The sequence below is a fragment of the Orcinus orca genome, chromosome 4 (genome assembly GCF_937001465.1).
Source record: "Orcinus orca chromosome 4, mOrcOrc1.1, whole genome shotgun sequence".
Lineage (NCBI taxonomy): Eukaryota > Metazoa > Chordata > Mammalia > Artiodactyla > Delphinidae > Orcinus > Orcinus orca.
The window spans coordinates 130,682,551-130,698,551 of record NC_064562.1 but is presented as its reverse complement, the minus strand read 5'-3'; the positions used below and the strand labels follow the sequence as shown (position 1 = coordinate 130,698,551).

The 16,001-nt window shown below is 40.1% G+C and overlaps 1 protein-coding gene across 13 annotated transcripts in view; it reads right to left on the bottom strand.

The window, feature by feature from the left end:
- LOC117198274 (uncharacterized) overlaps window positions 1–12,630 on the bottom strand; it is a 120,653-nt gene extending 108,023 nt beyond the window's left edge. For 9 of the 13 annotated variants that reach the window (XR_004479358.2, XR_007476866.1, XR_007476871.1 and 6 more), the window contains exons 1-2: window positions 11,532–12,083; window positions 10,156–10,260 (exon numbers count right to left, since the gene is read on the bottom strand). Coding sequence is in view for 2 of the 13 variants with exons in the window: in XM_049708827.1 (XP_049564784.1) it covers window positions 10,231–10,256; window positions 12,090–12,519 (456 nt within the window). In the remaining 11 variants the exon portion in view is untranslated. The other 4 variants (XM_049708828.1, XR_007476864.1, XR_007476861.1 and 1 more) reach the window with 4 other exon arrangements.
- Between the last annotated feature and the right edge of the window lie 3,371 nt (window positions 12,631–16,001).

Here is a 16,001-nt window from a genome sequence, read left to right as displayed (position 1 = left end):
CCACTGCTGCACAAATACAAGTGGTCCAAGTGTCCAGAACCCACGTGCAGGTCATTCCTCAAGCACTCCAGGACTCCTTACAGTTTAGTAATTCTATCTACCACCTCCCCCCAACATGTGCACACAAAGAACGCGAAGGCATCCATGATAATCACCCCGGCTTAGGCCAGTATGAAGAGGATGTTATGGACAATCTCTACTCCTCAATGTCATGGTGATTCCCATGCTGGGACTCCAGCAGTGCTGTGGATATAATTTTGTCAGGGACATTGGCAGCACTATTATGCATAAATGAAAAACTCTCATGTATGAATATCTGCAAAGATGGCAAAACCATCCTCCAAGCAAGAAATTTTAAGAGATACAAGGGGTTGTAACTTTTTTCTTCTGAGCAACTACACTGCAAAGTCAAAACAAGGACCTAGAGTGGAGATGGTGAAGAGCAGGTAATATGAAGAGAAACTGCACACCGACATGATTTCACTTATTATTTACTTTCTTTAACAAGCCAAGCAGCAACTGTGAGCAAGCAGGGGGGGAAGGGGTGGATGCTGTGTGCCCCCTGTGTAGAGACTCAGGGGTCTCTTTTATTGCCTTGCTGATTACTCTCAGCTGGCATGTCTATTTCTTCTAGCAGATGTCTTTGCCCTATTGGTCCCCTTATGGTCAGCATGTGACCCACAGAAAGCAGCTCAGCCCACTCAAGAAACACGCAGCGAGTCAATTTCAATGCCCCTCAAGTCTGGCAGGCCAGATGGGCCTCCGTGCTAATGAGGGCCTGGGTGATCTGGGTTTGCCTTGCATTCTACCGTCTTGAAGTTGCATCTGGCATATTCTGACTGGTGACAAAGACTCTCTCCATGAACAAACTTTAGATAGGCTCTTCTGAGGCTCTTTTTTGTCTAAGCCTCATCCTTTGGCCTCAGTCTTTGCTGGGCCAGCAAAGGCCAGTTGTAGCAAGATTTCTACTAAGTCCATTAAGTGAGAATCCACCAACCCTTGGTATCTGATCAACCTTGATATCTGACCAAATTCTTTATCCCCCTCTCTCAATATCTGATCACCCTGGCCTGCCTTCAGCAAGAATCCTGGTAAGTTGGTTTAGCAAGAATCCCCCTAACTTTGATGTCTCTCCACTTAAGTAATTTTCCATCCACTGACACCGACCCGTGCCCCCCCCCACACATACACAACTTGATTATAAATTCCCAAGAGAAAATAATATACAAATAATTTCTTAAAACAGTTTTTAATAGCAGACATAATTAAAAACTAACAATTCTTAGCAAACTAGAAATAGACTGGAAATTCCTTAATCTGATAGAAAGCATCTATAAAATACCTAAAGTGAACATCATACTGTATTCCTAACAGCTTTTCCCCTTAAATAAAAAACAGCACATACTATCCTTGTGCTAGCACCACATTTACCCAACATTGAACCAAACCCTAGTCACTACAAGGGAGCATAATAATGAATTAATTAACATTGGAAAGTTAGGAATATAAGTCATTATTCTCAGGTAAAAATGTATTTAGAAAATCATATGTATACTCAGAATATTCGGAATATATATACAAAAACATTAGAAATTATTAAGTGATTTTAGTAATGGCACAGGATATAAAAGCCATTTTATTTCTATATATCAGTGTTCCAGTTATCTACTGCTGCCCCAAAACCGAGTGGCTTATACAGCAACAACCATTTTCTTAAATTTCAAGGTTGTATGGATCAGGAACTCAGGTAGAGCTTGAGAAAGAAATTCTTCTGTGGTGTGGGGCATGAGCAGAGGTTTCTGTGATAGATGGGCTAATCTGGAACATTCAAGACTGATTTATTCACATGCCTGCTGTCTTGATGGAAATGGCTGGAATCCTAGGCTCAGCTAAGGCAGTGGACCATAAAGCCCACACATGGCCCTTCCAGTGTCGCAGGCTCAAGGGTAGTCAGATATTTACACGTCCACTCAGAGCTCACAGACACAGCAAAACAAGAGATGGGAGGAAACTACCTGGGCTGGGTAAAGAGTCATTTCTATTAGCAAAAGCCATAACGAAGCCCACCAAGACTCAAGAAGATGTATCAAGGACCCCATCTTTTCATGAGGTACCTGCCACAGCCAGGGACAAGAGTTCAACTAAGCTCTGTGCTAAGTATCATGCACAAATTACCTCCTTCAATTCACTCATACAATCCATTTTTTAGGTGAGAAAATCAAGGCACAGAGATGAAGTAAATTGGGTAAGTCTCAAAAAACTGACTCTTCATTAAAAAAACAAAAACCAGAGAATTTGGGGTAACTCTTTAGAAGAGAAATACATGTTTTCACAAATCCACAAATAAAGAATCAGTCAATTCACATGTATCGACAACAGCATTAATCTGTTAACTGGTGTATTAAGAGAAAAAAAAACCTCTAGTGACAAAATGACAACTTGTAAACAGCCACGTACAGCAAAAAATCCAGTTTATTTAAAGTACCAATGAAGCAATAGTATGGAGATGAAGGTGGGAAAAATAATCATGCTATAAAATGTCATAAAAATGCACCATATTTGTAATAAGGAATTTGTGTGTATGTGTGTGTGTGTGTGTGTGTGTGTGTGTGTGTGTGTGTTGTTTGCTAGATACAAAGATACAGAACAGGAGAACAAAGAAAACATGCAGCTCTCAACTGGAGAAAACTAATAAATATACGTGACTGTAACCAGCTTTCCAAAGACAGGTACACTGTGCTGCACATGATTTATATGTTTAGCTCCTGGCTTGAAAATGAAAATCAGCATTGGCTCCAGAAAAGCTGTCGAATTTTTCTGACGTCCAGCACTACAAGAAACTGTTCAACGGCAACTTTATTCTCAAGAAGCTAACTGACTGGCTTGTAACTTTATGCAAATTTCTACCTGGTAATTTCAGTCTGGGGAGGGGAGGCAGGAGCAGAGATGTATAATTCATGGTTAATAAATTATAACAAGCACTAATAAGTAAAGAAACAGTAGTAGCTTAAGGAGAACATAGGCAAAGAGGCATTAATTTTCCTCATTAAATGTACTTAATTAACACAGCTGTCCTCTGGGGGCCAGGAAATAATGAGACCATGACAGCCCCTGACTATGAATGCTGCTAAATCTCTTTAAAAAAAAAAAACAAAACTACAATTATAAAAAATCCCTCCTTACATTTGAAGAACAATTTAGAAATAATAAGAAAAGTAATTTATGTCTGTAAAAGTAAACGGTACATTTCTGTAACTCTGTAATTTTATAGCCACAAATACATATACACACATACACTCACTACTTAAGGATATATGTATACATCCTTTTCAAAATAGGCTGAATTTTTTTAAGCACACAATGAATTGATGAAGAGTGTATCTGTAGTTGGTGCACACAGTTAAATGGGAATTTATGAACACCCACAACCCTTCCTGAGACAAAGCATATTTTGCAGGATAGAAAATAAAACAATCATTTGAGGACATATCTCATTCAGCACCTTCAAGCATTATGAGGTAGGTGTCTTCATCTCTATTTTTTATATGAGACCACTATGGTTCAGAATGTTATGAAACTGGCAAAGGTTCTGCTCTAGTGAGTATCTGAAATTCCACCATTGGTTTGCTCAAACCCCAAACCCATTATCTTTTCACTTTCCACCTAGGCCTTTGTAGGAGGCAAAAGACAATTTCTGGATTCTACATGCATAAATTAAGATGTATCCTGAAACTTGACCACTGAGCTTTGATCAGTTTTCCAAGGTCAGTCACTGGGGGTAAGGAGTTGGGGCACAGCAGGAAAGTGAGCTGTTCACTTAAATGCCTTCCTCAGACAAAATGATTCAGGCCCCAGTAGCTAAGGAAAAGATATGTCAGTCACCAAATTAAATGATTAATTTAACAGGTATTTAAAGTGAGCACTTTCTACTACATTCCACCATGCCAGGGGCCATGACATACCAAAGGAAACCCACCACACATGTGAGCCACGGAAGCCTACAATCTAATGTGAAGGCATTAACCGAAATGTTAAATGAAGGATAATTTGTGGTATAGATCTTCCAATGAGACTTGTTTCATGAGTTAATTTAGGAATTAGATTTTCCCTAAAAATTAGTGAGCTATACAATTATTTCTGACTCCCTGCTACTTCTGTGCCATCTGAGTATACCTGAGCAATGACCTTAATTGTGAAGTGCTTCTCATCTTTTCTTTTTTTCTACTTTGTTGGATCATTCTCCCTTTAATAATAATCAGTACACACCATGCATTAGTTTTGCAATCCATAGACTAAATCTGTGAGATTTCATTCAGTCCTGGAGCTTTAAGTACCATCAGTACGCTGACAAATGCCCAGTTTATACCTTGAGCATTGAGTTTTCGTGATCCCTGCACTCATTTATTCAACACATCTTCACTTGTATGTTGAAAACCCACTTCAGCAAGTAAAATGTGACTCCTGATCCTTCATCCTTAATATCTGGCACATACCATACATTTGATATATTAGATTTTTAATCCTTAGAACCAAACTAGGAGGTAGTTTCCATTAGGCTTCTCATTTCAAACATGAGGAAACTGAGGCACTCAGGTTACAATATATGCCCCTAGCTAGTAAGTGGTGGAGATGGGATGCAAACTGCAAACCCAGTCTGTCTTCAGAGTCCATCCAATCAACCATGACCCTCTACTGCCACATCTCTTCGGACCTACCTCCAACATAAATCTCAAACTGGATCACTTCTTTGCATCTTCACTGCCACCATCCTATGGCATACACATGCGTCTCTGCTCAGAGGTCCAAGAGGTATCTCAAACTATACATATCAAAAATTTTTTTGGCTGTCCATTCAGTGAGATAAAACTCACCACGTCAAGCACTGTTCTAAATAATTTTAATGCAGCATCTCCTTCAATCCTTAGAGCAAGTGATGAGACAGGTATTATAATTCTCATTTTATACATGAGGAAACTAAGGAACAGAATTTAAGAAACTTGCCTGTGGCCAGTATGTGATGAAGATGGAAGCAAGCAAACCCTTTCTGTCTCCAGCGCCCATGCTGTCACATCCACTGCACTATACGATCCCTTCTCTCCGGGTCTTCCCTGTCGCAGGAATGCACTTCTATCCACATGCCAGGCCAAATCTATCCACGTGCCAGGAAAGGGTAAAAAATGTTTTTCAGTATACAAGTGTGAAAGACAAGAAGAAAATAGTTGTGTTCTACAAGGGTACAAGGAGAATGATGTTATATTTGGTTAAGGGTGAGGTGCTGGTAAGATCATGTTATACCAGAAGCTTTTGGAATTTCTTTAACAGATGACAGAGAGTAATTACATAAATATCTTCAAATATTTTAAATGTCATATTACAGATAGATAATAAGTTATTCAGGGAAACCAGAGTGTCTTAGAATTATGTCCATCACATAATGAAGAGGCTGAAGTCAGGGAGGCCAACCACACCTTGTGGCAAAATGCCCTTTGTTTAGGCAAAGCTTAAAATGTAGACAGATGATGGGGATTCTAACTCTCAGAGAGGATGTTCTGTGCGCTCAATTTTACCACACAATTACTAAGTTCAAATGAATGTGTGTTGGGTCTCCCTTAGTAACAGTTTAGAGAATTTCACACAGTGCAAACTGGTAGAGACTTTAGAAATGATTAAATCGAATTTTCACATCTAATAAACAAAGGAATTGAAAACAAGATAAATAATGACCTATAATTCATAAAATGCTTTCCCAACCATGGGGTCATTACATTCTTATAGTAACTAGGTGAAGTACAGTAGTTCCTCAGTACCCACGGGGGATTGGTTCCAGGACGCCCTGAGGATACTAAAATCCACACATGCTCAAGTCTCATATATAAAATGGTGCAGTATTTGCATATAACCTATGCACAACCCCCCCATATACTTTACCTCTCTAGATTACTTATACCTAATACAATGTATGTGCTCTGTAAATAGTTGTAAATATTGGGTTGGCCAAAAGATTCATTTGTGTTTTTCCGTAAGATGGCTCTAGTAGCACTTAGTTGCCTTTTACTTCATTTGAAACAATTTTGTTAGACTGTATTGTGACAGCTTTTAAAAAAAAAAATTTATCGAAATTGGTGAATTTTTGTGTAGCCATTTTAATATTGAAGATGGGGGAAAAAAGCAACATTTTTTGCATATTACGCTTTACTATTTCAAGAAAGGTAAAAATGCAACTGACACGCAAAAAAAAGATTTGTTCAGTGTATGGAGAAGGTGCTGTGACCGATGGAACGTGTCAAAAGTGGTTTGTGAAGTTTTGTCATGGAGATTTCTCGCTGGATGATGCTCCAAGGTCGGGTAGACCAGTTGAAGTTGACAGTGATCAAATTGAGACATTAACTGAGAACAATCAACGTTATACCACAAGGGAAACAGCCTACATACTCAAAATATCCAAATCAAGCACTGAAAATCATTTGCACTAGATTGGTTAAGTTCATCGCTTTGATGTTTGGGTTCCCCATAAGTTAAGTGAAAAAAACCTTCCTGACCGTATTTCCGCACGTGATTCTTTTCTTAAACGTAATGAAAACTTTCCGTTTTTAAAACAAACTGTGACGGGTGATGAAAAGTGGATATTGTACAATAATGCTGAATGGAAGAGATCATGGGATAAGTGAAATGAACTACGACCAACCACACCAAAGGCCGGTCGTCATCCAAAGGTGATGCTGTGTATATGGTGGGATTGGAATGGAGTCCTCTATTATGAGCTCCTTCTGGAAAACTAAACGATTAATTCCAAAAAGTACTGCTCCCAGTTAGACCAACTGAAAGTAGCATTCAACGAAAAGCATCTGAAATTAGTCAACAGAAAACGCATAACCTTCCAAGTGGGAAGTGTTAATGCAAGACCGCATGTTTCCTTGATGACCAGGCTAAAACTGTTACAGCTTGCCTGGGAAGTCCTGATTCATCCGCCATATCCACCAGACATGGCACCTTTGGATTTCCATTTATTTTGGTCTTTACAAAATTCTCTTCATGGAAAAAATTTCAATTATCTGGAAGACTGTAAAAGGCACCTGGACCAGCTCTTTGCTCAAAAAGATAAGTTTTGGGAAGATGGAATTATGAAGTTGCCTGAAAAATGGCAGAAGGTAGTGGAACAAAAGGGTAACTACTTTGTTTAATAAAGTTCTTGGTGAAAATGAAAAATGTGTTTTTTATTTTTACTTAAAAACTGAAGGCACTTTTTGCCAACCCAATACAATGTAAATGCTACATAAATAGTTACTTGTGTGCAATAACTTTGTTTTGCTTTTTGGAACTTTCTCAATTTTTTTCAAATATTTTCCATATGCTGCAGATGTGGAACCAAGGATATGAAGGGCAGATTGGAGGTGGTAAGGCTATTTACAGTCCCATTTTAACAAAGGTATCAGTCCCAGCGTTATGAGTGTCTGAAAGGTCCCATGACCATTAAACTGCCATCAAGGGTCTCCCGCCACACAGGAACAAAAATGGAAAAGGAACATAAGATGCTAAGACTTAATATTTCTAAAAGCGGTTGCATAAGTCTTTCTCTATGACATCAGTGAGATTTCCTTACATCCAGTTTATAAGCAGCTTTATGCAGTTCTCTGAAGCCATAGACATTAGAGCTTCATTTACTAACAAAATCATAACATTCTATTTACAGTATAAAACAAAAAAGAAACATTATTGTTGACAGCAGAATCTGAATTCATTAGGAAATTCATTATTTCCTTTACTTACAAGAATGAAGAAAAATACTAGAAAAAGTAAGCAACTACTATTATTTCCAATTAACACATTATCTTCTTCATGAAGTAATAGACTAACAAATCAATAAGAAAAAGAACAACCCCAATAGAAAAATGGACATTTAGCAGTTCCAAAAATATAAAAGGCAATAAATATGTTTTTGTTTTTTGAGAAACAAATGGAATACAGAAAACATTTATAAATAAAGAAGATGAAAGAATAACTGCTATCAGAATTAAAACACCTAGGAGGGAAAGAAGGGAGCTAAAAGAGAAAACATAGAGGAGTAGAATTCCACTGGTGTCTTTAAATTGGGGTAATTGATGTAAACATTAGAAGATGATAACACCAGTTTAAAAGAAGGGGGGTGGGGGGAGCTAAACTGAGATGGATAGACATACTGAAGGTCAGGAAAGTTTGAAAACAGTTCATTATGTGCCTCACTTAAACCAATAGATTTTTTTCCCTGTTATGTTGTACATATAATGAGTTTTCTGAGTACATGTATTTTTAAATTCAGGCATGAAAGAATATCATCCTTCTTGTTTTCATTAGGAGAGTAACCTTTTGTTAATAAAAACAGGTTTCCTCATCCTAATTTATTGTGTAAGAAGTGCACATTTACACAGTAAATGTATATTTACACATTATTGACAAAAACGTCTCTTAAGGACACTTTTGGAGTGAGATGAATGTGAGGGGTCAAACATTACCTAAGGCACAATGAACTTGGTATTAGACCACAAGGATGCCATATATTCCTTAGGAACAGAAGATTTATCTTAGATTCACTGTCTTGTAAAATTCTATTTCTCTGTGTTTGTGTATGTGTGTGTTTGAAGAAGGCACAGTAATTATTTAAAAATAGTTAATCTTCCTTGATATCCAGAAATATCTTGTTCTGCTATCATTTAAAATAATTCTCAAGTCTTAGTGCCTTTTGGAAAATGTAAGCATGTTTCTAATAAGTTAGTTAGAAACATGGGTGCTCCTTTACGTGGAATATTATCAGAAGCTTAGGTTTTATTTACTAATGAATTTCTATTTCAGCAGGTATATATTTATTACCTGCCGTATCCCAGCAGATTTCCATGGGTTATGAGAAATTTAAAACAATAAGAGAGGGTTATAGCTCCAGGTCTTTTATTGTGATACTTTGCTCCTATACCCTTTCATGTAAATTGATGATGTTAGATTAAATGATTGCTAAGAATCTTCTGGCTCTGAAATCTTAACGATATTCATCTAAAAAACTGTTAGTGAAGAATACTGCAGTGGATTAAAGACAGTCACAGATGCTTTGCTATTTTCCCCATCAAGGGATACTGCTGATTTCTCATCTCTAGAGTCAGGGATGCCCTGTAACTGCTTAGCCTACTGGAGGTGGGGAAAGTGTTGCTCTGCAGATCCAGGTCTAAGGCTTAAGAATGCCCGACGGTTTCCACTTTTATGCTTCTTGATGACCCTGAGTTTCCATATAAGGAATATGGCTACTCTGTTAGGGATAACACATGGAGACACCAGATGGAGAGAAGAGGCCCTGGGGCTACTTGGAGAGAGAGGGACACACTGTCATCATAACCTACCAGCTGACCTCAGACGCCTCCAGCCCCAGCTGCCATCTGATTATAACCACATGAGACCCCAAGTGAGGGCAGCCGCAAACTGCCCAGCTGAGCCCAGTCAAGCCACGGAACCATGAGAGATATTAAAAGCTACTAAGCTTTTCATTTAAGCTTTTCATTTAATTTTAATTTGAGTTACCAAGTTCCAGAATTGTTTGATATACAGCGATAACTGAAACAGATATATCTCAGCATTACAATAGTTATAATTACACTATTTATCCCACAAATGATACATTTCAGAACATACATAATAAAGTAGCTATATAAACATATACAGGCACATATACAGGCAGTTCTGCTATAATCTAACACATGCAGTGCTAAAAAAAAGTCACCAAACTGAAAAATCTTGCAATATAAACTACAAGGCCTATGGGAAACATGGAGTTAGGCAGACATCACTCAGAAACTCTGTCAGTGACACATAAAAAATAAAGCTAGGGGCTTCCCTGGTGGTGCAGTGGTTGAGAGTCCACCTGCCGATGCAGGGGACACGGCTTCGTGCCACGATCCGGGAAGATCCCACACGCCGCGAAGCGGCTAAGCCCGTGAGCCATGGCCGCTGAGCCTGCGCGTCCGGAGCTTGTGCTCCGCAACGGGAGAGGCCACAGCAGTGAGAGTCCCGCGTACCGCAATCAATCAATCAATCAATAAAAATAAAGCTAGGAACCGAATTAATACGACAGCACAGTTTTAAACACGTTAAACAATTGAAAAATACATAAAGATTACAATAAAAATGGCACTTTACCTTGAGAAAGACCTGAAGTTTGTGGAGTGGGTGTCAGAGGAGTCGCAGCTGTAAGTTATTGTGAACTGGCCCTCATCACCGAAGGGCAGCTAAGGCACACCCTGACTGCAAGAAAGTTAAACATTCCCCGAATTAAAAAAAAAATCTAAAGTTACAATTTCCCCAAACCCATCTCAACCATTGTATATTTCAATTTCAGCTCATAATAAACTTCACCTGTATGATATATGGTCCAGTAAAAAGATTAAAATACTTTCCCATCTATCATTAAAAATAACTTTCATTTTATCAAAATTACTCAGATATTTGCCATAATTTTCAGAAATACTATTTCCCACCCCCAAGAAATAGCTAAAAGGAAATGCCTTATTGTAAATCAACAAAATTAAGTAATAACAAATCTCTTCACAAGAATGCAAGTGTTGTTTTAAGATTTTATTATTTTAAAATCCTTTCTTTTTAAAGATGCTAAATAAAAATTTAAACTAATGAGACCAGTTTTGGGTCAAGATTTTACATATGTGAGGCGATGTCCTCCTATTTTTCCTGTTAAGAGCATTTACGTAAAACTAGTTAGCATATCATGGGGAAGGCAGATACTATGGGAATAGGAGAAAAAGAGATAAGCTTTGTTAGAGAAGCCTCTTGGCATGTATAGTCCTGTTTTTAAAGATCTCTACTTTATATTTGAAGTCCAGGAAAGTTAAAAATGCATGTTTTATGTAGACGTTTGAGAAATCCTCTTAAAAGGTATTCTGCTCCAGTACGGCTTGCTAAGGGCAAAGAAAGAATGCTTAAGTGTTTGATCAGTTTCACTTGTCTCAGTATATAAGTATTAGTATTTCAATGTAGATATTTCCAGTTTTTTAAAGAGCTTTTCTCAAAATCCTTCCAGATTGCATATGTTGCTGTATTACAATTGTTTATAAAAGAAGTAAAACTTCAATCCTAACTAAATTTGAGATTCAAATAAGTTCCCAGTAAAAGGAACTAATTGAAAAAGATATTAAAATACATTATGTCGAGCAGGAATCCCTGATAACGTTACACAATTCTAGTCCCTCAAGCAATGGAAGACTTAGCTTGTTTAACAAACCTACTGAAGAGGCAATAACAAGTTTTTGATGAAGATCAAAATTAAAAGGGGTTGCTCCCCACTTCTCAACGCTGGAATGCTGCAAAAAGAAACACAGATAACTCACACTGATAAGAGGTGTTTGTTTTTTTCTGTATTTAATTTAAATGATTTCAACTAAGAGAACAAAATTAGTTACTTGGTCAACTTTGTCTCAGTAACTAAACTTAAGAGAAAAGTGTTTCATTTCTTTTAAAGTTAATATGTTTACGAGTCATTATTTTTGGATAGACACACTTACCTGAAGTTAAACTTCAAGCAGCTAATATCGGCATGTGAGAAAATTTTCAGCCAGGCAGGACAGAGCAGAGAACTGCACGATCCATCCCCACCTGTTTCCCTTTGGAAACACACTTCACAAGCACGTACACTGGTAGAGGCCCCATAACCTCGCGGTAGCACGTTACTCAAATCAGCCACACAAGATCTAAGAACCTCGTGAGACTCAGCGCGCAAAAGCCTAATAAGCAAAACCCATCCGCGAGGGGCTGGCTTTGATTCCACACTTTGAAAACAGATTCTAACTAACTTGATAACAAGATGCCCAAGCGCCACAGCGATCCTGTAATGTGCCTTTAAGAATATTTTAAGGATTTCTAATTAGATAGGAAGTTAACAAATATACATACAAAAATAACCTCAGCATACAAAAACTTTCAGGACAATGTTCTCAACCCCAAATACTCCAGGGAAGCATTTCCTCTTGGTCTAAATAAACTTATTTAAATAAGAGAGGAAAAGCTAGTTAAATAAAATGAGTGTCAGTTGCAGGACTCCTTCTTTTCGAACCGCGAGAAACTTGCCCTGACCGTGCGCGCCGCTTCCGGAGTCCGCATTCCAAGTCGCCGAGGACCGCCCGGTCCCTGGTGGTTCCCTCGGGCTGCGAGCGTCCGCGGGGTCCTCCTTCCCGGGTCCTCGGCCTCCGCGGCTCCTCGCGGCGGCCCCGCCGTTCGGGCGGCTCTTGGGGGCGACGCGAGGGCGGCCCTACCCCTGGCGCTCCCTGGTTCCCTCCGCTGCGGCTGGTGGGCGCCTCTCCCGTCCGGGAGCGCAGGCGCGCCGCGGGTCTCGTGCGCTCGCTCCGACGCGCTCCGTGGCCTCAGGACCCGCCCGGCCGCGCCGCCGCCGTCGCCGCCCTCAGGCCGCCTCCCCGCTCCCGGCCCGCGCGCGCTGGCCCACCCGGAGAAGGGGAGGAGGAGGGGGCGGGAGTCGGGAGCCGGAGGCGCCTCCATCCACCTGCCTCGCACACGGGTCGGCCCCACCGGTGGGCCTGCCCTCGGCCTGGGCGTGGCGTCCCGGGCGTCCCACTCTGGTCAGCCGGATCCGGGCAGGTTGCGGGCAAGTTGGTGGCGGTCGCTAAGGAACAACCCAGTCTCGCCGCCTGGGAAGTGGGTGCGAGTCTCTGAGGCGACGACGGAGGGCGGGTTTCGGAGCGCTCCAAAGTTGATTATAGTCACACACAAGGGCATCTACTCCCAGCTTCTTAGCACAGTGCGTGGGAAGAGTCACCGTTACTCCAACGCTTCATGTAATGATAATAATTAGCACAGTATTACACTGTCATTTGGCCTCGGCATAATTTGCCCTTAATCACTGCCACCTGTCCGCTCTCACTGCCTTCCTGGAGTTTCTTTTCTTTCCTCATGCATACCCTCTGGACTGCCTGAGAGCTCTGCCAGCAATGGGACTGAGATTATGAGTCTAGATCTACATATTCAGCTCGGCGCCGCTATCACATAGTAGGCTCAAAGCTGGTTTCCTTGAACGAATGGATAAACCACTGGTGAAAGTCTTTCTATAAATGAGGCTCTTCCCTCCATTCTCCAGTTTCCCGAAGAGTCAGGTGTTCTAGGCTCTGGAAGACAAGTGGAAGGACTGCAAGTGAAAGAACATTTTTGGATCTAAGACATGAGGTTTGGCTGCCCCAAATTGGTGTTTTATTAAGGTTCTTTCTTTTTTTTAATGCTCATTTTGATTCCAAATAACTCAGAAGGTATAAATATTTTAATAAATAGGAATCAATCTATGGTAATGCTTTCTTTTGATATTTGTAGGTTTTCTACTTAGCACTACCTTCCTTTTATGGAAACAGTACCTGGATTTTGCTTGGAAATAAGGAATCCTCCCCCACTCTCTGCACATGTGCTTCAAGTGATGCCAACTCCTGCTGTGGCTCCAATGTGCATGACCCTGACCTGTTCAGTGGAAATATCTTGCTTTCCTGGTAATGGGGATTATTTCAGAGATATTCATCTACTCCAAGTCAGGGCAATTAGATACAAAAACTTAGTTCTGGAACTTTGTGAACCCTATAAGTTAGAGTCACACAGAGATGTTTAAATCTTAGCCACTGCAGGTCTGTTACGCTAACGTTAGGGCACCAGGAGGGAAAAAAACTTGGGACCCTGTAACATGGATGCTGATATGTAGATGGTTGCTCCCGAGGATACTGGCTTTGTAAACCACCTGGACCCTCAGATCTTGGAAAGGTGCCCACCACCACCTGTTTCTAAATAAGAGATAGCACTTCTGTACTAGAAAATGCTGCAGAGTTTTTCCTCAAGTGAACATGTATCCACCTCAGAAGTTTCACCCACCTACTCTTTTGGCTGTTAGGCCCTTATCTAGGAATAGGTCCCACCATAACCTGATGGGGGACATGTTGCACTTGATATGAGAGGAAAGAGGAATTGAAAGGATCAGAACCTACAGGCAGAAGCCAGGTGAGTTTACCTGGTAGGAAGCTCTGCGGGTGCTCGATCAGGGTGGCCAAAACATTTAAGTCTGCTGGGGTGAATTTGAGGCCAGAACACCCACCAATAGATTGTGTTCCACCAGAGGGCCAGACAAAGCACTATTCAATGAAGGCCATCAGGAATGTACTGGTGAGAGGGACACTCAGCATCGCTAAGATGTTTATTGGAGATTCTCCTCTACAGACATGAGTTAAGAGCGGGAGAGGTGAACACAGAGCTGGGCTCATTGATATCCATGAAGATGATGGCCTGGCCAGGAGGCCAGGAGGTGGTATTTAATCACCAGAGGGCAGGAAGCTACAATTACCATAAAGACCCCCAAGGTCAGAGGGGCAGTCAAGAGGGGTTGACACACAGGAAGTTGAAACTGTGAATAGAACATGGTTCTTTTTTGGCTGCGTGGCATGCGGGATCTTAGTTCCCCAACCAGGGATCAAACCTGTGCTCCCTGCAGTGGAAGCACGGAGTCTCAACCACTGGACCACCAGGGAGGTCCCAAGAACATGGTTCTTAAGAAAAGAAAATATCAACAGCCAGTATAGTGCTAAGTAACATCTACAACCAGAAAAAAGTAATAATAACTGAAAGAAGTCACTTAGATAAAAAGACATGATCCTAAATCTATTTCCCCGGAAGCTAACAGCTCAGAAACACTGTTATGGGTTTTCTTCTGGCACTCAGACCCAGGTCTCTGGATTCCCCACAGACTTGGAGGCCTGAACTTGGCGAGGGTCCATATTTAGAAGGGTGTGGAGGAACAGGGCATTCTTCAAAACCATTGTAGCCAGCATGCCCTCTAGTTCAATTAGATACAAAGAAGCCTCATGAACTGAGCAGCACCCCCTAGCTTGGCTCATTTGTTCAGTTACCTCAATGAGAATATTACCATCACTCAGTAGGACTTATCTTACAAACTCTTAAACTCTGGTTGAGTCAAACTATTAGATAAGAAAATGCGACCTCTGCTACTAGTAGAAAATCATCCATGACTATCAGAATTTCAAAAGTGGGAAGAATTCCCAATTTTGTCAAAACTTTGAAGAATGAATTCTAGTTTTGAGACTTAATTTCCAAGAAGATGCATAAAATTTCTTGGAAAAAAATTAACCTATTCATACCATTTATCATCATCTCTAGTCTCATCTAGACAGCATAAACTTCAAACAGAAACTTGACTTCCTGCAACATGCTGACTATTGCAACTTTGTTGAAAAAATAAAATATATAGAATGAGGGGAGGAAGAAAAATCTGTTCAAAAACAGATGGTATAGGCAAGATGATGTCCTGCATGTACAGCACCCTAGATGTTCAGTTTACTTTTTGTATAACTTCCCTGAACTTTGCAATTTTAGACAAGAATTATAAAGACCCCCAATGCTACATATTATATTGTTTCATTCACGTGGTCTTCTGGAAAAGGCAGAATTGTAGGAAAAGGAAATATATCAGGGCTTTCCAAGAGATGGGGGAAAGGGAATATTTCTATGCAAAGGGACATCAAAATGTAATTTGTAGGGTTATGGGACTATCCCATTATATTACTGTGTAGATGTGTCACTATTCTTTAGTCAAAACCCATAGAACTATACACTATAAACAGTGACTTACTGTATTCAAATTGAAAAAAAAAATAATCAGGATGTAGGGAAGGCAGGATGGAATGCAGATTGTGACAAATCTAACCCTATTGCAAATATATGACATAAGCTCACAGAAGTGGGTGGGGAAGAAATGAGCTAAACTACGCAACTCTGGAAAAGTTTTCTCAGATCTTATAAGGCTAAAGTTTTCTCAGATCTTATAAGGCTAAAAACATAAAGAACTGTGAACGAAAATTGTACTCTAGTTGGAAAATTTGTCACAGGGCTACCATTTAGCAATTCTGATTCTACTTTATATGTATAGTATGTTTCAATTAATAGGTAAAAAATATTATAGATGAGAGCCAGATTTCTCT